Source organism: Mchenga conophoros, linkage group LG9, assembly GCF_057382185.1.
Source record: "Mchenga conophoros isolate Kocher_MC1m ecotype Shallow Benthic linkage group LG9, M_conophoros_male_GT1.1, whole genome shotgun sequence".
Lineage (NCBI taxonomy): Eukaryota > Metazoa > Chordata > Actinopteri > Cichliformes > Cichlidae > Mchenga > Mchenga conophoros.
Genome location: NC_140534.1, coordinates 8,140,659 through 8,163,532, shown reverse-complemented (window position 1 = coordinate 8,163,532; position 22,874 = coordinate 8,140,659). Strand labels below are relative to the sequence as shown.

The 22,874-nt window shown below is 40.2% G+C and overlaps 1 protein-coding gene across 5 annotated transcripts in view; it reads right to left on the bottom strand.

Annotated features, from left to right (window-relative positions):
• Window positions 1-2,833: 2,833 nt before the first annotated feature.
• The window catches only part of mpp7a (MAGUK p55 scaffold protein 7a), a 79,371-nt gene continuing 59,330 nt past the window's right edge, over window positions 2,834-22,874 (bottom strand). The window contains exons 5-21 of one of the 5 annotated variants that reach the window (XM_085286287.1): window positions 22,410-22,490; window positions 20,312-20,443; window positions 20,074-20,155; window positions 19,318-19,403; window positions 18,747-18,821; window positions 18,262-18,458; window positions 17,668-17,732; window positions 16,207-16,248; window positions 15,637-15,657; window positions 15,510-15,524; window positions 14,729-14,761; window positions 11,903-12,073; window positions 11,372-11,452; window positions 10,299-10,392; window positions 9,504-9,612; window positions 7,763-7,906; window positions 2,834-5,019 (exon numbers count right to left, since the gene is read on the bottom strand). In XM_085286287.1, the coding sequence (XP_085142413.1) occupies window positions 4,840-5,019; window positions 7,763-7,906; window positions 9,504-9,612; window positions 10,299-10,392; window positions 11,372-11,452; window positions 11,903-12,073; window positions 14,729-14,761; window positions 15,510-15,524; window positions 15,637-15,657; window positions 16,207-16,248; window positions 17,668-17,732; window positions 18,262-18,458; window positions 18,747-18,821; window positions 19,318-19,403; window positions 20,074-20,155; window positions 20,312-20,443; window positions 22,410-22,490 (1,608 nt within the window). In that variant the 3' untranslated portion in view covers window positions 2,834-4,839. The remainder of the gene's footprint in view (window positions 5,020-7,762; window positions 7,907-9,503; window positions 9,613-10,298; window positions 10,393-11,371; window positions 11,453-11,902; window positions 12,074-14,728; window positions 14,762-15,509; window positions 15,525-15,636; window positions 15,658-16,206; window positions 16,249-17,667; window positions 17,733-18,261; window positions 18,459-18,746; window positions 18,822-19,317; window positions 19,404-20,073; window positions 20,156-20,311; window positions 20,444-22,409; window positions 22,491-22,874) is intronic. The other 4 variants (XM_085286288.1, XM_085286289.1, XM_085286290.1 and 1 more) reach the window with 4 other exon arrangements.

Here is a 22,874-nt window from a genome sequence, read left to right as displayed (position 1 = left end):
TTCAGTTGACACATGACGATAGAAAACGACTTTTTATATAGAGAAGAAGAAGAAGAAGAAGAAGAAGAAGAAAGGTGGTGTCAAGTGTTGTTGTTGTCACTTACTGAAGTTGGCAATCTTTTCAGCTGCTGGTGAACATGTTAGGAGCCTACAAGTCATGTCCTGCGACCCAATCACTTACTGTATTCAAATTCAAATTTTATTTGTCACATACACAGTCATACACAGCACGATATGCAGTGAAATGCTTAGACAACTGCTCGTGACCTAAAATAAAAGACTATGAATAGGATAGGAAATAAATATGAAAATTTAAAAAAAAAAGAAAGTTAAAAATAAAATAACTGTACAACAAAATACACAATATAGAAAATATATAAGAATATATGAAGAAATATAGAACAATAAGAGCAGCTGTACAAGTAATAAATGGTAATGAAAGAAATGTAATGTCCAGGGTTGTGCAATCCACATATTTAAGTGTCTTGTGCAGTGCAAAAATGCTTAAAAGTGATTTATTTAAGTGACGTGTGACTAAGTGAGTGATTTGATTAGATGACCATGCAGTGTAGTTGTGAAGTGCCCACTAGTGTAAACAAATGTCCGGAATGTCCAGTGTGTGTGTAAGAACCATATGTGTGGGTCAGTATTATGTGGTGATGTGATTGAGAGACCGTATCGCCTGCGGGAAGAAGCTCCTCCTCAGTCTCTCTGTGTTGGTCTTCAGGGAGTGGAATCGCTTTCCTGACCTCAACAGAGAGAACAGTCTGTTGTTGGGATGGCTGAGGTCCTTCACGATCTTCCTGGCCTTGGTCCAGCACCGTCTGCTGTAGATTGAGTGCAGGTCAGGGAGCTCGGAGCGGATGGTGCGCTCAGCTGACCGCACAACCCTCTGTAGAGCTCGTCGTCTGTCCTGCATGGTGCTGTTCCTGAACCAGGTTGAGATGTTTCCCGTCAGAATGCTCTCTATGGTGCAGGAGTAAAAGTTCCTGAGCACCTTGGAGGGCAGTTGGAAGTCTCTCAAGCGTCTGAGGTGGTAGAGACGCTGAAGGGCCTTTTTCACCATGGTGTTGATGTGACAGGACCATGACAGGTCCTGCGTGATGTGAACCCCGAGGTATTTGAAGCTGTCCACTCTCTCCACTGGGCACTCGTTGATGACGGGGGTCTGGTAGTTCCTCTCCTGCTTAGTGCTGAAGTCCACTATCAGCTCCTTTGTCTTACTGACGTTTAGAAGGAGGTTGTTCCTCTGGCACCAGTTCTCCTGTACTGTACTACTTTGTTATTTTAATGATCACAGAAGTGTAGTAAACTTTTCACGGATAATATTTGTGTTTAGTAAGTCACATAAACCAGTAAAATAAAAAGCTATGAAATGTTCAGGATTTAGCCTGTGGAAGGTTAGTGTGTAACAAATGAGATAATTATAAAAATCACTCTGTGTGATAGTTTGCATGTGAGAGGTGTATGAAAACACAGCTGCTGGGTGATCTTATGTGTGTTGGGAAATAATTTATAATTGTGATTTTTTCATGAAGTTATGGCTATTGCCATAACTTGGCAATAGCCATAACTATGGCTATGCCACGTGTGTCTCTTAGATACAGTGAGTACCAAAATGCCACTGAAAAGTTGTCACACTTTCTCAAGGATGATACAGTTTGATAACCTCGAGTCAATATGTGTGATGTGTGATGACAAACTAGCTGCCTTAAACTAGCCCACTGAATGAACAATGGGCTTTGAGGTCGGTTCCATAATCATTAATAATCAAGGAACTGACCTCACAGCCCATTGTTCTTTCAGTGGTGCTAGTTTCAGTCATTGTTCAAAGGTACTGTTTATAAGGTTGTGAAAATCCTGCAGTCAGCTGAGACTCAAAGTCGTCACTTAGAGGAGTGACAAAATGTTCCTCCCACTGAAGACGCTACGTCCAGATGAACAGAACTTTTGGGGATTTACTTACTTGGATGACTGAACATGCATCAAGACATAGCTCCCATAACAGAGGTGTGGGACAAGTGGGTAAAGGTTTTTCAGATTTTAGATTTTTAGTGAGTTTGGGTCATTTTTGACCCTAGGCGTGTACAGGACATGAGGACAACAGGAGGGCTAGAGTGTCTTCCTTAAAAGATGCAAAGCAACTTGTGGTATTAACAATTTAAGAGAAAATTTGGTCAAATACACTTACTTAGCACCTCCTAAACCCATCACTGTGCAAGCTTTAGACAGCCTGGAGGTGCTGTTGCCAGTACCCAGTACATCTCCGCATATTAAAAATGAGCCACTGACCTTGATTGCTTTTGGGGGGGAAAAACGTATTTGCCCATTCATTCACTTGTGCGTACAGCCTTGGGAGTGTGGAGGGTTAGTGCCACATTACTGTATGTGAAAGCAGCCATTTTGTGTCCCCCTTTACTCTAGTATCCTAATTATGAAGCAGGAATGAGTGAAAGACATCAGCAGCAATGTGTGGACAAACTGAGTAAGTGGCTTCTCCTCCTCTTCCCCCACCTAGCACTTCTCTGCCCAACACCATTAACTCTCCTTTGCTCTGCTCTACTCTCAAAGTGAGCACCATGGAAGGTGTTTGGGTTAAGTCAACCTGATTTTGATCAGTACAGGATTTCTTTTGAACATCAAGCGGAGGGCGGCTAAATCCTCTTCTTAGGAGCCCCCCCCCCTTTCACCACCTCCACCTGTTCATTACCTTTATTCACAAAATATGCAACATTTTATTAAAGAGAAGTAGGGATTGTGCTGGTAAACATAAAGTTGTGTTCACTCTTTGCTTGGCTAACAACATATATGAATTAATTTGGGGACATTGCAATTACAAGTTTAGTCGTATTTTCTTTAATAAAAAATGCAGCAGTTATCAAGAATAATGTAAATTCATACAATGTGCCACTTAAAGAGTATATCATTACAGGGAGACATTAAAAAGGTATTTTCTGGAGACTGTACAAATGTGACTTTGATCTGTAAGATGGGCAGCAGGGGGGTGGGGAGGTAGAAAAACTGAATAAACAAAAAGACAAAAAAATGTTGGGACAAAGTATGGCAGACAAGAGTGTTAAAGACTTTTAAATCATATTACATCAGAGCAGTATAACCAATCATGCTTACACTTAAAAAAAAGGACACAAATCAAGTTTGTATATGTCACAGTTGGTGGAAAGGGAGAAATAAATGATGCACAATTTGGAAACATACAACCTGAGCTGGACATTCAGCAGAGTAAGAGAGTATTCTTAGAGTAAAGAAAAAAAAGAATAAATATAGAGTTTAAGGAATCATTTAGACAGTTTGGATAATATGCTTAATGCTTTTTTTTACTGAGACTTTGGAAGACTGATAGCACTCTTAGAGTTTTAAATGCAGCTAGAGATTGGAGGCAATCAGCCGAGCAAGCACAGAAATTAAGAGATGAATTCAATATGAACTAACTGTTATTAATAGGGATGAACAATGTACTAAAATCACAAGTTCAGAAAGACTAGCAGACATAGGCTAGCTCCTCCTAATTGTTTCCAGTCTCCAACTATCCTTGCGCTCTACCTCCATGTATAAAGGACAACTTATCCATTGGCTTGTATTTTGTCATATACTAAGCAGATATTAAACACTGCTAAATATGCAAAATATGCAAAAGGTCATCTCTGGGAGGCAGTGCATACGAGCACTAGTTTCTGTTTGCACAGGCTAGGTGAGGGGCAACCAATCAAAGAAAGTATACTTTTAAGGAGCAGGAAGTTAAAAAACAAAACAAAACAAAACAACAGCCCAAAGCATAAATAAATAAAATATGGATTGTTTTTGTGTGAATTCTGGTGAATAAAAATGTAGCTGGAATTATAGTCTCCCCTTAATTTAAAGGAGGTCAGCTTGTCCCAGAATCAACAAGAGAGCAAAATCTGGAGCTAGGAGAATTGTAGCAGTGCTGATAATAGAGCCAAATAAAGCCAAGTAGAGCTGACAGAGCCAAAAAACTAAACTAGGGTGACGAACAAAAAAATGCTAGATTGAGAGAAAAAAATGCTTCTAGTAAAAAGAGGCTGTCACAGAGATGGCTACAGCTAAGATCATATTAAAGTCATAAATGTATATAAAATGCATAAAAAGGACTACAAGCAGATATTAGAAAATATATTAATTTCTTTTAAATAAAATTACACTTATTGCCCTTTCTCAAAAGTGTACCTGACAGTGTTTTGCTTGGAATAACAGTCATGGAAGATTTTAGATGTACAAAAGTCTAATAAGACAGAAGGCAAGTATGTTTTCCTTTCTCCTCTTTCCCTGGTGCTGTGCTCTTTTACAGACAAACACATGTAAGTTGTCCACGAAGAAGAAATACATCAATCCCTTTGGTTTCTAATGGTCTAATGTTATAAAACCACTAAAGGAGTCCTGTTTGGCCGGTTTACTGATGTGCTGGCAGGACTGCTGGTGCTACGATGCTCCAAGCTCGCTCCACGTTCCAGTTTGGACCAAGGCGCTCCAAGTTGTGGCCATGGATGTGTGACCCAGACTGAGACCCTGATCAATGTCAAAGTCTTAGATTCTGGAAAGAAGCCTGCAGCCACAACCTGATCACATCTGGTCAGACCTGGAGCTTCCAGACCACAGCTGAGGTCTAAATCCAACCTGATCCCAGGCAGAAGCTTATTTTTAGCTCGATGCAGTTCAGGTATGGCGACACAGCAGCCAGGCACTGTTTTATTCCTGATTTACTTCCCAACACCGTCCCTGGCAAATATTTTTTTAAAAAGATAGAAAACCTGCATATTTTTGTCAAAGCGCTTCCCTTTTCTCCTTTTACAGTCAGTATGTCTCTCAGGAGTGAGTCCAGCTGACTGGAATCCAGTGTGTCTCTGTCTCCACTTTCTTTAGTGCCAACTGCAGCTCGCTGAAGGCAACATCGAGGTTGTCGTTGACTATAACCATCTCAAAGAGATGGCTGTACTGAGTCTCCATTGTCTGGGCCGTGTTCACCATCTCCTGAAAGTCTTCCTCCTGGGAAAAGAGGGAAGAGACAAAATAGATGGAAGTTAAAAACACAAAACGAATAAAATCTCTTTCGTCAGTCATCCAAGTGACTGATGAAACGTTTCTCCCACTGAGAACGCTACGTCCAGATGAACAGAATCAACTTTTGGAGAACTTATTTTATCATTTATCATTCAAGTAAATACTGCCTTTCTAAATGAGCCCAGGTATCTCTTGGTAGGTTAGGGTGCTGTGTTTTTACTGGGAACACTTAACTTTAAATTGGACTTTAGCTCATTTTCGCTGCTTGTATCTGTGATCTCGTTCTTTCAATCACTACCCAAAGTTCATGACCATAGATGAGGGGAGGGACATAGATCCACGGATGAATTGACAGCTTTGCTTTTACACGTTGTCATGATGAAGCTGTCTCTTACAGGGACTTTTGCCAGCAGTTCCTTCAGAATGTTTCTGGTGGTTTCTGCTTCATAATGGATTAGCTGTGTTTTTGTCTGCCCAACAAGAACATTAATCTGAGCAGGAAGCCGTTTAAGGAACAGCAAGCTGGGTTTGGAAGATGAATAGAAAATCAGAGAACTTAAAAAGAAAAGATTGGTTTAGGATGATGCCTCTTCTGGGGGACCAAACTTGAGAAAAAGCACACCCGGGACTCGTTTATTCCCACTAGGTGGCCTAATTTCCACAAGAAGTTATGTAGCATCTTGTGCCTGTTTAAGTACTTTGTAACAGCATAGATAAATTTCATTGCACAGCAACTAAATACTGAGTCACAGTTTAGGTGAACGTTCCCCCTGTTTTTATTGTAATTCTTTTATTTGTAGCCTTTATACATTTGTTGCTTTTACCTTACAGGACTATAAATCTTTACGCATTTCAGTGGCATGAAGCAGCACGTGTCAGCCTCAGTATCCTCTTTTACAAGCAACCACGTTCTCTGCTGGACACCTGCTTTGTTGTGCCAATAAAACCCACCTGTCTTTGCGTTTTAAAAAAGTGTCAGAAACCAAAGAGATTTCCTCAAATCACTTTGAAATGCCTGTGGTTCTTTCAGATTGGGTGCCAGTTTCTATGCTAACCACATTACAGCTGGGATTTTGCATTACATCAGATTGTTTTGCTTGTATTCACATCACGCTTCCAGCCAGCTCGACTGAAACAATGAGACGACTGTTCCTCGGCCTTTATCATTAAAGCAGACCTGTCTCTTGCAAAGAAAAATACAGCTAGCGTTGGATTGAAAATGTCTGGGACGACTTGCCCAACAACAGCTTCCCTTCATTTAATAGTAAATATAAGATGGGTTTGGGTCTGTCAGTGTACATGAACATTTACACAGAGACTTTGTTTGTTAGCTGGTTGAAATACAGCCCGCTGTCACACAGCTTTATAGAAGTATATTTGTATTACATGAGAGAATAACAGAAGCTAATAAAGGGACGTTAAAACTGCAACAGACTGTTCACAACCAGATTGCTTCTGACAACTAAAGCTTATTGTTCTCAAGACCCAGCTGGGAAATAAGGAGCGGACTGAGACAGAATTATGTTTACCTGTGTGAATAATATAAGCTGATGCTGTGTCTGTATCAAGGTTTAACAAGCTGACCTTCAACCATAAATTCACTGCATGTTCTAGGTGAAAGTGTATTGTACTCTAGCATTTTCCTCAACACTTATTACCCATAAATGCACTAAATTATGCCTCAATAAGTCGGATCCTATTATATTTTGTGTGAATATGACTTGACTAACTATCAGCTCTGGGCATATGTGTTGTAACTTTTTTAAACAGAGTAATGTTTGACCTTTTGATTTGACATGTGAGTTAAAGGTAAATCAACACATGTGGAAATGAAACCACTGGCTATCGACTGATGACAAATTAGCTTTTTATTAGCTTTCAAAAGTTTTCTACATTCCTAAACAATGACCCCTTTGGCTCAGATGTCTGCTGCCTATACCAGAAGCCCTGAAATATTGCCAGTTGTTCTACAGAGGTCAACTAAAGTCCTGTGACTGTATCACTGCAGATTGCATGTGTGTGACTTGTAGTTCATCGTAATATAATTGCCAGAGACTGCTTATTTTCAGGTCATTTCAGATCGGGTCTGACTACCAGGCTTTTAATTTTTATGGGGTTGTGTTTGGGAAATTAATTTGTACCAGTTTGTAATTTCTCTATGGTCCATTCTGGTGTCAGTATAGAGTTGATAGAGCTATGACTAGAAATGTATCAGTGGAGTCATCAACTGATGTGGAATTAAGATCTGCTGGAATTGCAGCTTAATTTGACTGCATGTCCTGCCTGAAGTAATGCTATGCTTGATTTGACAACTTTAGGAAGGTTTAACTGCTATATTAGCTCAAATAGAGCTGTTGAAACTGAAGAGAAATATTTTTATTTCACAGTATCACGTGAACCGTGCTTGAATGAAATGTACAGGATTGTATTCGTTCCTTGTTGGTCTTCAGAACGGCCATTTGCCCCAAGGCTGCACTTTGAAAACATCTGTTTGAATCAACCAAGCACCACGATGTACCTCAAGCAAAAAATACATCAGAACAAATCACATAAAACAGGTCGTGTGGACAGAGAGAAAGATACATTTAAACCCGACCAAGTCACAGTTACACAGTAACAATTTCCTCTTGCTTTTCTATCTCAACTTAAGCAGGGAGGTAATATCTGATTAACATACGATATAAACTATCAGCCATGTACAACCCACACACTAGAAATAAGTTTTTACCGTGAAGGGTTTGGTGGAGTCCTTGTCGTCTTTGCCTGATATAATTTGGGTTTTCTTTCTGGTCTCTCTCAGTCTGTCGACGGTCGGGGGCTTCACGAACACAACGAAAGGTTTAAACTCTGCTGTTCGAAGATGCTTTATTAGCTGAAAAGAATAAAAGTGGATGCAGAGAAAAAGGAGTTAGGCATTTGGCAGCACATTAAGACGTAATCACAAAGTGTGTCACGTATGGTATAAACAGACTGTGAAAAAATTAATAGACAAAACGTTTAAAAATATAATCCTGAAAAAAAAAAGGTTGCCAATTCATGGTCCACTTGTAATAGTGATATGAACTGGATTATGGGGTTGTCACAAAGTCCAGTTTAACAGATTCAGTCTGCTGATTTCCAATCGAGAAGATATTAAAAATTAAAATCTTCCTTCTATTTTTAAGCAAAGACATTTTCTGCCTTAAGTTCCTCAGACATGAAAAGTTGAGGCTTTTCTTCCATTCTCTCATTGTAAACCGAATATATTTCTGTTTTGCTGAAGCATTAAATCTTAAATTACCTTTTAACTTATTGACCTCTCTAGAATGAAGAAGTCTTTGCATAAATGACTTATTAGTTGGACAGAACAATTAATAATGACCACAGAGCAGATGACTTCCCATCATTCTGAGTGAATCTAGAACGTTGAAATCATGTTTATAGTTTTTGTCATTTAAAAATGACTCACAAACACCAATCTGAGGGATAAAGACTACTCACACTAACTCATCACAGCTTTTAAATTCTTTTGGAAGATAGTGGAGGATATATATGTTTTTATTTATGCCTGATCTTTGTGTCTGTCTCTTCTTTGTGGTGGCAGTTTTCTGAAATAACATGCCAATCTGGTACCTCAAGGGCCTTTCACATAGGATATGGCAAGTGCAGAGCTCTGAAACCCATTTGTTTCTATTGCTTGCGCCACTCAATAACAGTTTTAAAGAGCAAGTGCGCCGGTAAGAGTACTCTTGCATGCAAGGGTCAACGTTTAACTGGGTTAAACTTGGTTAAACTTTGACTGCTGCGACGTACCGTCGCACGACCAACAGAAACGAAGCAAACAGCCCTACTAAGTTCAACCACACAATGAATGAAAACAAGGAGGAAAAGTTGATTGTGTGTGTTTCCGAGTTCAACAAACTTCATGACACAAGTTGACATGCATACTGAGACTTTGGGAGGAAACAACACAAGTGTTCACTTGTGGGGACAGTGCCAAAGCTTTCTTTTTTATGGATGAGAAATAGCTGGTCCATCGAGTTTTCGACGTACAAGAGCGCAACAACCACTGCAAGACAAATTTTAGGCCACTCGCTCCAGCTCGTGGTAGGTGCGCCCAATGTGAAAGGCCCTTCAGAGGTATGAGAGAGATGAGATTTGATTAGAGGTGGTGTCTGGTGTCTGGTTCTGGCATGATCATCTGACCTTCTTGCTATGCTAATAGCAGTGGGTCAAGACCCACAACTCACAACAAGATGGATAAAAAACTTAATGGAGAGGCAGCAGCGGAACCACTGGGAAACAGCTTCCATCATTCACTCAGTTGGTCAATAACTGAGAAATGGCATTACTGTGGAGGTTTATGGTGACATAAGCCAAAGAGGAAATCTTCAAATAAAGTAACAGGGCGATCTGCTTCTGAGACAGGTAGTTTCCAAAACAGGCTAAGAATACAGTACAGGGATGGTGAGAAAGAAGGTGTCACTCACATGAGGCTGGACATCCAGCAGGCACACTTTCTTCTTTGAGAGGATTGAACGTATCGAGTCCAGACTTGTGCCGTAGAAATTCCCTTTGTACTCGCCATGCTCAATGAACCTGAGACATGAAAAGAAGAGTGATGAGAAAAAGCACGAACGCACATCTTTGGATGGACACATGGACAAAGTTTCAAATAATTATGTCAGTTTTTAGAAGAGTAATTACTGTAATCTGAGTTAAAGCTCAGGCCTTGTACCTGAGCTAAAAGAGGTTCTTTTAGACTGTGACGAGACAAGGATTATTTTTAACTGCATATATTGTCCAAGAAAGAAAATATAGATCTTGAAATGAGCATCAGGAGGACATTTTTAAACTAGTTTACATAAAACAAACAAACCTTTTTCCACTGTATTAGATATGTTAATTTGTGCTTTTAAGATTTTTTTATATATCCTCATAAGAGCAGGATTTTTTTTTTTAAACAGCAACTTTCAACTTTCATTTTTATAATTAATTTTCTACAATCACTGTGATTTCTGAGATTAGAGTTTTGAGAAATGGTGATAAACCAAAACAATTCAGAATTGTTCTCTCCATTGTAGTAAACATTAAAGAAAGGCCGTTTGAAATAGAGACGTACAAACATATAATCTACACACAGCAGGATATCCAAAAAAGTTGTTCTCTTTTTTTTCCCAGGGAAAAAGTACTTTTGTTTTGGCCAGAGTATGAATATCAATTGTTCATCTCTGCTGCATAAAGTCTGAATGTGTGTTGTGATTGAATTCATCAGTTTTGCTTACTTGTTGTTTTGGATGTCCGTCTCAAAGAGCTGCTTGGAGATGAAGTGGTAATCCACACCATCGGTCTCCTGGTTCTTCTTGGGTCGACTGGTGTCTGAGTGAAAGAAGATGAAGATGGAAAGAGAGGGAGTGATGCCTGTGAGTCATTGCAATGAATAGTGCAATGCTCCTTGTGTGCAACAAGCAGAGAGACAGAAAGAGAGCCGGTCGTCTCCAAAGCTCCGGTTTTCAAATTAACAAAAAGAAGCAACACTTTTGGGCTTAACCCGAAACAACAGCAAGTGTTAAACATATCCATGTGTCCACTGGCAGCGATCAAACATTCAAAAAGAGCGAGACGAGACACTTTCCGATTCTCCTTCCTCTCAATGAGAGCCAGGACCTGTGCCATACGTTTCCTATACGGGTCTGAATCAGACTGTCTGGGCTCTATTAAACAACAGCAGCACAGGTCACATTTGAGAACAATTAACAGGCTGTGTGGAGAGAAAAAGGCCACGCCAATGGGATTTTAATACCGGGGACATTTCAAGTGTCAGACTTTGGCTGGGGGAAGACAATAAAGTCATAAAACTTGGTTATAAAAGTTTTTTTTTTCAATAATTAAAAAAATCTCTCTATGTAAAGAAATATTTCAAATAGTGAGAACAGTGAGAATAATACAGCCACGTTTTTATTACATTTTATTTTATTTCATTTATGTTGCATCCTCAATTCAAGATAAAGCACAGAACGGAAGAAAGACAGAAACTTTAGTTTCGGCACACAAATGTTTAAAGGTTTCTTTGGGATGAAACAAAGAGAAAAGAGATTGTTGGGAACACCACATTTAATGGTCAGCGAATTAACTTCTATTCTATTAACTAGTATAAAGCACACATTCACATATAAGACGCAGAGATAAGAACAAAGAAATATGCAGAGCGAAAGACAAATGAACTGTACTGTTCAGCCAAAGTTTGGTGGGCTTAAATCAGAAGAGTGAAGTTATCTTTTTTCCTTTTTTTTAATTTAACCTTTATTTACACAGGTAGTCACACTGACACCCAATGTCTCTTTTACAGGACACTTACGTGGAATGGTCACACTGAAGTGCTGGGGGTCAGAGATCAACAGTTTCTTCTTCAGTTCACTCAAGCCGACACCTGTGGGTCCTACACACAAACATCTAATTATAAACTCTGCCAAACTCCTCATCACGTTATTATCACATCCATAACATGATATGAGACATTCAAACTTTCTTTCGTCTGTACTTGGTGGTTAGAGTTGCCGAGGTTAACTCAAGACCTCAAACACTAATGATGAGAATATAAATTCAAATGTCTAATAGGATCAAATGATGAACTAATGAAAATTTGTATCCAAAAGATCTAAAGTTACTTTCTGGTTATTCATATTCACTTCTTAGGAACAGATGATAGAGAAACATAATATTCAGCTTCTCTCTTGCAGAGCTGGGCCACCTTTATTGTTTCTGTCGTCTCTATGTGACAATGAGATTGAAGGTGAGGATTTTCATTAAATTCGGTATCCTAACAGCAACAGTGTGTGAGGTAAGCAGCGACATCAGAGTTTGAGAACTTAAATTTCTCTTTACTCACCTACTAGCACCACCAGCCTGTGTTTGTCTCCCCTTTGCCTGCGGTACGGGACGACTTCCTCGTATGTGGGCACGTCAGCCATGTCGTACATTTCACTCTTCTTCGCCTCGTACATGGACTTGGTGGTCTTTCTGTCTCTCCTGCTGAGGCGAAAGCTTCTCCTGAACCCAGCTGGAGGTCAGCATGAGCCAAAAGAGGAGACAGAAGAAACAGATCAATCAATACAAAAAAAGAAAATTCTTTGTCAGTAGTGTAAAATCCAGCACAACCGTATGTACACATACAAATACTGTGGACTTCAATTTATAGTTGTTTCAGGATCTTGGCAAACACCTCCACACAAACATTACTTTCCCCAGGTGACATCAAACAGGTGAAAACTCATCATAGGTCTATCATCATCCAAAATACAGTCCCTCTCTCCTCTTGCACCCGCTGACACACTCACTAAAATAACACAGGTAACTAATTACACAACAACAACAACAACAACCATCCTGTCTTCCATACCAGTGGAAACTGTATTACACAGAGAGGATGACAATGAATGTGCTCCAAATTTTAGAACAAGTCAGGTATGGGTAAACGAAGCTTGCTCATTTGTTCTGGAAAGCCTCATAAGATGATCCAAACACGAACAAGTTAGTAAAAAGAAAGGAACTGGCACAAAGTTCCGATCTCTACTTTGATTCAAAGCCCCTTCAGTAAAGTAGAAGTGCAAAAATGTGAAGGAAAAAGATGAGCATATTTAACACAAGCTGGGACGACGCACACTTACACACAGATACATACAGGAAGCGACTTTACTTCCACAAACAAACAGTTAAATGAAAACAGAAAGTTGGTGTAAAGATTGAAATCAGTGAATGAATCTAAGCGTCATCAGCTTAAATGTAAATTAATCTCTACACTTGATGTAACCTAACACTGACCCCCACAGCTGCTCTGTATCAGCCCAACACAGAGCTTTACTGTGATTTCACCACATTAATGCAAGCTAACCTGTTTATTCTGCAAATATGATATTATAGAAAGACAAAGTTAGTATACTCACACAATGAAAATAGACCATTTGTCAAAACACATATGTGATATGTGATTAAAAATTTTGACATGTAACCTTTAAATCTGCAGGTCATTAAATGTCCCAGAGCAGAGATCAGCTTTAAAAATAATCTCTACTCTTTCTCTCCTGACCTGACTTTCTTATCTTTCTCCGTCTCTGAGTGAAGTTAGCTCTCTTTCTTTTCTCTCCTTGTGAAATACAGCAGCTGGACCTTTAACTAGCAACACACTGAGACGAACAGCACACAAACAGCTTGAGTCTGCTGATGTTTGTTGAGCTGATAGAAATGTTGTAGAAACATTATGTTGTGAAGCAAGGTTACTCCCTTTATACTCATTCCTCTTTTGTAACACTAGCTACAAGCTGACTAAAACATACAGACAAACGCATTTTTTCCGACTCAATTTCAGCTGATACTGTTGAGTCTAGAGTAACGAGCCTGTTTTAAAAATGATATTTGTGCAAAAATGTAGAGAATAAGAGTAAATACTCAGGTAAAGTACAGATACCTGAAGGTTCTACTTAAGTACAGTAACGAAGTAGCCTCTAAACAGTGCTTACTAAGGAGATATCATTCTCAAGTTTGCAGGCTGTAAAATCAGGAATCTGTTCATCCCAAAGTTGTGCTCAAGAATGACTCTGGCAATGGAAGTTACAGACGTTGCATCATTGAGAGGCATGGAGAGAAAACAAACCAAAAACTAAGGACAACAACTGCCGCCCCCTCCCACTCCTTTATTTCCCCATGCAACCTCAGCAGCATTGCAAAAGCATCTGTAAGTTCTAAGATTTCAAACTTTTAGGGACAGGCCAACTTTAAATCATACAACCACATCCAACAGGCTGAAAAGCCATGCAGCAAGTACTCTCATAGAGAAGATGTTATTATAACTCACTATTTTTTACTTCTTCTCCCGAGGTTCTCTCATTTCATTTAAACCTCGTTCTTGGCTGCTGGACTCAAGGTGCTGGACTTTTTTGGGCAAAAAAATGGAATAATGTTTGGCAGAGTTCGGCTTTGGGAGTGACCCTGATTGAGCTTGGCAGACATGACTCAAATGTAGTATTTATAAACTTGCGTGTGCTCTGGATATCCTGTGAAATCTGGAGTCTAAATGTGCAAATGACAGTGGTAATAAAAACACGATGGGAAACATTTTCTGTACAAGACAGGGATTTGGAAGCAGCTCTCTGGAATTAAAGTGGTTGCAGAACCAAAGTGGGCCATGGTAATTGTCATTAAGTCTGACTGGAACCACATCAGCAAGACCGGCCTTCATCCGGACCTCCACAATGCAGCGAAGCACACAAACCTTTCTTTTAAGCCAACTCCAACCAGAACCTCTCAAAGAAGTCCTCAGACCCACAGCAGAGGCAGAACAGGATAACTACATACTGCAAATCCATGACATGATCTGCCAGTGCACTCATGCTGTCAGCATGGGAGCACAAATAGCACAGCACAGTGAGAAAGTACAAAACTATTAAAGTCCAAAAAGTGAATTATGTAAGAAGGTTTAAGAAGTGAATTATTTGCCCCACAAGTGCTCTGTGAGTTAGAAGAACAGGTCAAAGGTATGAACAACTGTTCCGTCCCGTGAAACATGTATGACTTAATAGTTCTTAGAAGATGATATATGAAGGATTCATGTGGAAAAAACAAAACTTGTACTTGGCCACTGTCCTCATATTTATTGTAACAGTGAAATGACCACATCTGGCAGGAAAAGGCAAGAAGACAAAAGAAGACAATCTCTCACCTAGGTGAAATCCACCACTATAATCAGCATCCTCTGGTGATGAAAAGAAAGGAGCCAAAGAGAACCACAACATCAAGTTAAAGAGAATAGTCAGAAATGAGCTGCGGCCCTCTAAATATGATAAAGGGGAAAACACACAGGTGCTGTTAAGAAGAGAGTGATCAGAGTGGTTTGGGGTAAATTTTGCTTGAGTTACATTTTATAGTGTGTTCGTTATTTTTAAATATTGGCCTTTGCCCAGAATGACAGCCACGCATGTAGAGGTAAATTCAAGGACAGGTTACATATAACCTCCATCTAGTGAGCAGCTAAAGTTGACCAAAATAAACAAAATACTCTCTTTTTCTTTACAGAACTAACAATGCTGAAAAATGTTGATGATCCCAGCTAACTGACTAAGCCCCATTTAGCCTTACAGGCCACTACATTCTTGGCTGTGGTGTTGGACGATTCTTGGAGACAGTGAATCAGTTTGTGCTGTGACTGAGTCCAACAAATATTACTTGTGACGGGATGATTCTCAAAAATGATGTCCACATTTGTGAAAATGAGTCGAGGAAAGATGAGGCTTTGTAAAATGTTAAAGTCAATAAAATCTATGAGGAACCATTGACTGTGACAACTAATGTTACTCTTAAATGGTGAATAGCTTTAATGGGTCAATTGGGGAGATGAGGTAAGAAGTGGACCTCATTACACACAAATAGCATGAAGGGGAACCAATCACAGATGGTTGGGTTAGTAAAGTCCTACTCGGTGGAGGATGTCAGAAAAGTAGTACCTTCAATCTCTTCAGCTTTGAGTGCAAGAGAAGCAAGGAATGGAAATTAGGTAATACTAAACAAAATATTAGATTAGGAAAGTAAACATAACTCAGGGATGAGGAAGAAATATAAGAAGAAACCTACCAAACTCTACTGTCACATCATCTTAGAAAAGCAGAGCAAAAGACAACAGAGAGAACATTATAAAACATTTTAAAGCTGAGTGCCACATCCACAAACATCCTATGCAGGTTCAATTCAGTCATTTCTCACAAAACACTGAAAAAGCAAACAATTCTCTTCAGTTTTGTAATGTTTGTGAAAAATACCGAGCTTGACCACTACACTGTAACTCCCAGTATCACTCTAATGGTATCACTAGTTTAACTATCTACGTTTCAAATAATAAAATAACTCAAGTTCCACTTGGTTCTGAAACACTCGTCAGGTCTTCCTGAGAGGAAGTTGCAGTACACTCAGCTGTCATGACATAAATTGATGGAACTCATTGAGGAAATCTTATCCTTAACTTCTTTCTTTTTTTAAGGTTGGGTTTAAAAAGAACACGTACAGAAACCCTTCATAAGCCATGCTGCTACTAAAAGGTTACAAAAACACCAGTAAGTGGAGCTTGAGTTCAGGTTTTATGAGAATATAACAAACATTTACTTTCTATTTGCTCCTATTTTGATAGAAATGTATATCCATTGTTACCTAGTGATACACAATCTGCAGTACATGTCTGTGGAGCAGTCACTATTTACAGGGGGGAAAAAAGCCATTTAGATTCATAAGCCTCCAAATGATTGATATTGTAATACTGATACAGTCCTCTGTAAGTATTTAACAGTATGAAGCTCACCTTACATCACTGCATTCATTTTCCAGAGTGTTGTTCAGCATGTCCAGAATTAATGTCTAACCAAAACAACAGTCAAGACCTATCTGTGCAAGGTTGTTTGTAGGCTAGACGCATCAGGCACGAGAGCGGCAGCTGTTCTGAAGTGTGTGTACCTTTATCTGACATCTTGTTTCAAATGTCAGTGGCCAGGTCAGTTTTCCCACTGATGTTGCCCTCTTCCTGCTCTAATGTGGCATCTTAAGTTGGGACAGCGACCTCAAAATGTGGTTTTAAGAAGGATGAGAATTACTGTACTGTGAATAAGAGTTTAGCCAGATTTAATTATCTAATTTATTTGAAACTAAACCTTAAAGAAAGAATGTGATGAAAACTGCCATAAAGATGTATGATTAGTCCACCTTTATCAAGTCCATGGGTGAGCTGCCAGGAATGTTTACATTGGAAAAATCTGGGTAATAATGTAATAATACTGTAATACTGTTTGTCTTCATTCTCTCTTCCGGCAGTGATGATAAGGAGTTGAACTCTGCAGTTGGAGTCAATCACGGACAATTGCTGAATAACAGGCTGCCATCAAAACCATCCTTGTTATTACCCTCATCATCATCACCCCAAGAGTATAAGTGATTATCCAAATTAGAAGCCAGGCAGCCAAGTGACAATACCAGTTCACATGAACTTGTCTTTTATCTTTGCTATCTGCATTATGCACAGCTTTTAGAAAATCAATCATCTCTTTAGCTAGAGTAACAGCCAGAGGGCAAACCCTCTCCTAATTCATATTAAAGCTCCTGCGTGACTACAACAACAATCATATGACCCCCTATGAGCAAGCACTTTGGTAACATTGGGAAGGAAAAACTCCCTTTTAACAGGAAGAAACCTCTGGCAGAACCAGGTTTAGGGACGGGCGGCCATCTGCCGTGACCGGTTGGGGGGAGCAAAGGAAGGCAGGATAAAAGACATGCTGTGGACTTAGTGAACAACACACAAAGAGGCTGTAGAAGACACATGGAACAGACTCTGGATAGAAATTTAGAGGGAGAAACATTGAGCAGACAGGAAGGAAAATGAAAACAAAGATAAATCTAAATTGCTTCTCCAGACGACCAGCGTGAACTACACAACTACACGAAAGACTCCAGTGGTGGAATCAGCAGAAGGATGAGTCTGTTTCAGAAATGAACTCCACAAACTGTCCTGACCAGCATTCCTCACTTTTGCCATTCTTCTCTTCCTCCCATCCACCTGTTAAAGACAACTGTCTTGTTGTGGTTTATTAGTCGCTAACACAGCAAATAATATATGCTTACATGATCGTCTAGTAGACCTCCTTAGGGACGAAAGAGTCGTAACAGGTTGCTGAAATGCAAGTCTCCTGAAAGCAAAAAGATGGATAAAGAAAGAGAAGAAAAAGGAAAGAACAGAAAAAAGAAAACCATCAGTTTTCATGGTCACTCTGGGAATAATAAACACTCTGCTATGCTACAGAAACCCTGCTCTACAATATCCTTCATTTCTATTCTGTCAGCTGAGACTGGTGAAACCAAAGATTGAGGAGGTGAAGAACAGAACATCTTTCTATTGAAAAAAGTAGAATAATAAACCTGAATATAAAATGTTCTACTCGATCCCTTTACTCTTCAGCCTTCCTCTTTCTGCCCAAGCCTCCTGAGCTCTGTGTAGGTCTGGTGTGTGTTTTCCATCCACTTGCAGTTCAATGTGGATTGGTACCAGCGCTATCATTTTCTGTCATTACTCACTTTGGACCAGAAAATGTGTGGAAACCCAGACTACTTTGGCAGAGTGAAGCAAGAATACATGGATTAAAGAGGGAGAGAAAGGAGATGGAACATCTATGACAGTGACAGCACTGGAGCCAATAAGGTCAGCCTTGTGTTTCTCACCTCTCCTGGAACTGTTTGGATGGTATTAAGCCAGCACGAGGATTTGTGTCGCCCTCGTGTTTGGCCTGCCACCAGGTTGCATCATCTTGGCTCATGATCTGTAGGATGCAACCCTTCTTGAAGGCCAAACCAGCTTCCTTACATGGGATGGTGTTGTCATCTTTTGGGTCGTAGTCAAAGAGCGCCTTCACAAACATCTGTACATCATCATGAGGGAAAGGCAAGAAAACAAAGAGGAGGATTGAAGACACAACAGGAACAAGTTCACTATGTTGTATATAAAATGTTTTCTTTCTAAAACATTGTCATCATGGTTAAAGGTGATTCACCAAAGCTCAGAGTGATTATTCTCAAAAGATTACAGCAATCGATGGTAAACGCTGCAAGTGATGGCCAAGATGGTCTTTCAATGACTTTCCACTATCAAAGGGTCTAAATCACTTAACAAGTGGATAAACCAAATAACAGAGAAAGACAGGACCTACCTGTGGCTCCTTGATAGATGCCTCGTCCTTTGCACCAGGGACAACTTTAAAGGTAATGGCTCCTTGTGACTGTGCCTAAATAATGTAGGAACAGAAGTTGGAGTAATTGTAAAGGATAGTTTTCCTATCCTTTTAAGTATTTTATAAGAGACCTAATCTAGTTACAGTGACATAGCGTCAAGCATTGATTTTTCAACAAAGGAAGGTTTAGTGGGATAGTATAACCATTCTTGACAGAATTAGGGAGTACAGTGCAGGGGTGTAAAGGAGGAGTGTTGAGAGCTCAAAGACTTTTGTGTCTGAGAAGGCCTTAAGAGTTTAAGATCCCAGGCACATGACAGAGCTCATTTAGGCCTGTGACCAAAGCTGCGTGGAGGAACTACACATCATCAGCCTCATCCACAGAGACTCTGCATGTGATCTATCGGCCACCAACACGGCAATGGGAGGCCTGGGTCGTGGATGAGTTGATAAGGGGAGGTTTCTGTCATTATAAACAAAGGCTGGTACCAAGGGAGTGGAGCTGAAAAACCCTCAGTCTCACAAACGTCCATAGAAAGACAAGACTTACCAGAATACGAATGATTTCCTCTGGTTTCTTGTCGTCCACAGGGATTCCATTGACCTCCTTCAGTTCATCCCCTACATGAATTAAACCTGCCACACATAAACAGACGTTACTAATTTGCAGTCATTCTGGCATTCTATTATTTTAACGCCCTGATGTAAGCGAGGTACTAAATTCTGTGCAATCCCAATATATTCCACACTACAGACTTGTATGGCTCTTTTCCACTAGTATCTACTTTGCTCATCTTGACTTGACTCTGTTTTTTAGGGTTTTCTATTAGATGGCAGCACCTGATACCTACTAGAGCAGTCGTTTTGAGCAACCTGAGTTGATCTGAAACTGTGACGTCAACAGACTCCATGCCACCATGTGATGCCAGTCAATTATGTCACTTGATGAGTCATGAAAGTGATTCCTTCACAAACATCAAAACTGCCCTTTTTGAAACACGGCATCCAGGGAAATGGGTGCAGAAAAACCAACAGTGTGATCGGACAGGTATACCAACGCCTCCATGTCCACTGTTGTGTGCTGGGTTTGTGTTGCATACAAATGACATCATGGGACTTTTAAATGAGTTGCTATAACGACCCTATGTAAACTGAGGTGCTACACAGTGACAGAAAATGACAGAAAACTGAGTAGAATCGAGTACACACACACACACACACACACACACACACACACACACACACACACACACACACACACACACACAGGCAAACTTATAAAAGAGAGAAAAAGGCTGGAACCAACCACTTCTGTCAGCTGGCCCTCCCTTCATGATCCGGGCCACAATGATGGCACCTGTGCTCTCATCACGTCTTATTGTTGCTCCCTATAAAAGAAGAATAGTCATTATAACAGCATTTCTACCTTTATGACATTATGATGTGCAAGTCAAACAGCAATGACCTAAAATCACTGTAAAGATGAAAATTAAGGCGTAGAGACAGATAGATACTGCACACAGGATGATTGTTAAGTTACTTACCAGTGGCTCCTTGTTCTTGACCAATCTTATAATTTTCACAGAATCTTCATCGTCATCGATGTCTTCAGGCAGCGGAGGTAGTTCGGGGTCATACTTCTTTTGGGCAACTGCGTCGTGGACGGACAGGAGGCTCTAGAAAAAGGAGAAAATAGGATTTATGGGAGGAAACACAAAACAGGCAAGGGTTATCTGTCAAGCCACGAAGGCCTCAACTTTACCCCAGTCCACTTAGCTAAGTAAAGTATGGCCATGCATGCTATTAAGAGTCCGATCTATCACTTCCTTTTTTAAGCAGGACAGAGACACTGCAGACTGCAGGGAGGATGGTTATGAATTGGGTTGTCTCCCTCATGTGCTGGGTGATGGATTTGAAAGCATTCAAGGCCAGAGCTTGTAGATGAACAAGCGTTAATTGCCATTAGGCCCGTGCTCTCCCTCCATACATCTCTCTGATTAAAGGCAACCCAGGCTCGCCCTGCACCATTGCTCAGCAAGAGCTGCAAATGTGACCACCACAAAATCCACACTTTGCAGGGTAAGGTGGTGAAGACTCAAAAGCAAAGTTCTCAGCTCAGATATTTCACACTTTCACGAGCAGGCATAAAAAGAGACGGGACGCAGACGGGAATGATGCCATTCAGGAGACATTCATTTTTCAAAGTATTTAACAACCGCGTGTCCGGACCAAGATGCAGCTAGATGCGTGCTGCTTTTTCTGTGGTTTAGAGGGGGGGAAAAAATTGAGAAAAACATCTTCCAACCAAAGTGCCAGACAAAAGTAGAGGGGTGGAGAGCAAGAGAAACAGGGAAGAAAGAGAAGGATATGGTGAGAAGAGAAGCAGTGTGTTTTATGACATGGGAGCATGCTGCAGTACAGCATTCAAGATGTTGCTAACTGGGAGCAGATGAGAGGAGGAGACACAACTGGAGCTATGTGAGTAGTCTTTGGAAGGCAAAGAGTCTGTATTACCTTATTATAACTAAAAATAATAACTTCTTTCGATCAAGAGAATCCCAAATGAATAGCACATGTAAAGAAAATCTCACAGCCAGGAAATCTTTAAAAATGGTTGGTTTTGATCCTACTTCAGAGATAAAATGCCACTCCTCTCCAGCTTGTCTTCTTTGGCTTGTGCTGCTACACCGTCTGCCAAAATTCACCAGCCAGCAATGGAGGAAGCAGTAGCAGAAAGAACATTTTCCATTGTTTGGTGGGGAATTGCTTGGCTGACCCCATTCTGCACTGGAGCTGAGAGACCACTGCACAACTACAGCAGCAATTATATGTGTTAGGTCCAGGGGAAAAACATAGTAATGAGCCAAATGAGTACCAGTTTGCTGGAGGTGTGTGTGGAGTTGCTGATTCTATGTCTAAAATATGTGCTGCCTGGTGAAATATGTGTGTCTGTACCTATAGCACCTGTAAAAAACACATGCTCCACACTTGTCTTTGAACAGATTAATGTAGTTGTTCTTAATGTGTTTGGAGAATTTAGGAAATGAATCATAATTACCAGCTCAGACATTGAAAAATCCATGTTTGGGAACCACCATCTCTTGAATTCCTGCTGTTTGACACTGATAGGTATTAAATATTTGCATGTACTGTAAGTGTGTGTGTGTGTGTGCTATGTTGGGGGAGAACTAGAGAGCTGTTGTTTCTGGCAGAGCCCAAACAAGCATGACGACAGCGCATTAAAAACGGAGCCTGTCCAACTCTGCTTCTATCCTGCCGTCGTGAAGGCAGCTCTGTCTGGCTGAGACACCTGGAGGCCCTGATGGATGGCCCCAGTTATGCATTAGAAAATAAAAATGTGTAAATTTATTTTGTAGCTGTCTGCATCTGGCTAACGAGGTCAGCAACGGCAGCCAAGAAAACGAGACAAGGCCTGGATCTAACAGGCGTGTTATTTTGTGTACAGCACGATGATTGTAACGCTTTAATGTGGCTGCTGTGCAAACAGCAAAGATCCAGAGCCAGAATTGCCAAATGCTTTGCTGTTTTTTGGATGGAATAATACAATCCTCCACAAAGAGAATATGTGGTTTTAGTTTGTTAAAACCTGCTCAGTACAAAATAAGCAAATCCTTTACTCACCTTTACATGTGGGTTTGCCAGCAGTTTAAGAAGCTCTTTGACATCCTGACTGGCTGATTTGCCTTCCAGCTCATCAGACACCTGAAAATAGTCAAGGACACAATGTTCACACAACTGTGCTCAGACCATTAAGCATGCTTCTCTTTTTCAGGTGTGCATGTGAACATTCAATGCTTCGACAAGAAGACAACAGCAGTCTGTATAATGAAAAACCAATGGTAGAGGTTTGTAATTAACAGTTCAACTCTGCAAGGTGTGCTTTGTGTCAGTAATGAATAGAGGACTTGCATTTAGAGAGATAAACATACTAGTTATGCTTTATCTAAAGAAGTTATGTTGGTGTATCTTCTATTTGTATCATATTGTATTAAGACATAAAAATGCAGCTCTTTCAGTTACAGGATTTATCTGCAGCTTCATCTTGTCTTAAATAAGGTAAATCGCAGCTGGAGGCAAGGCCACACT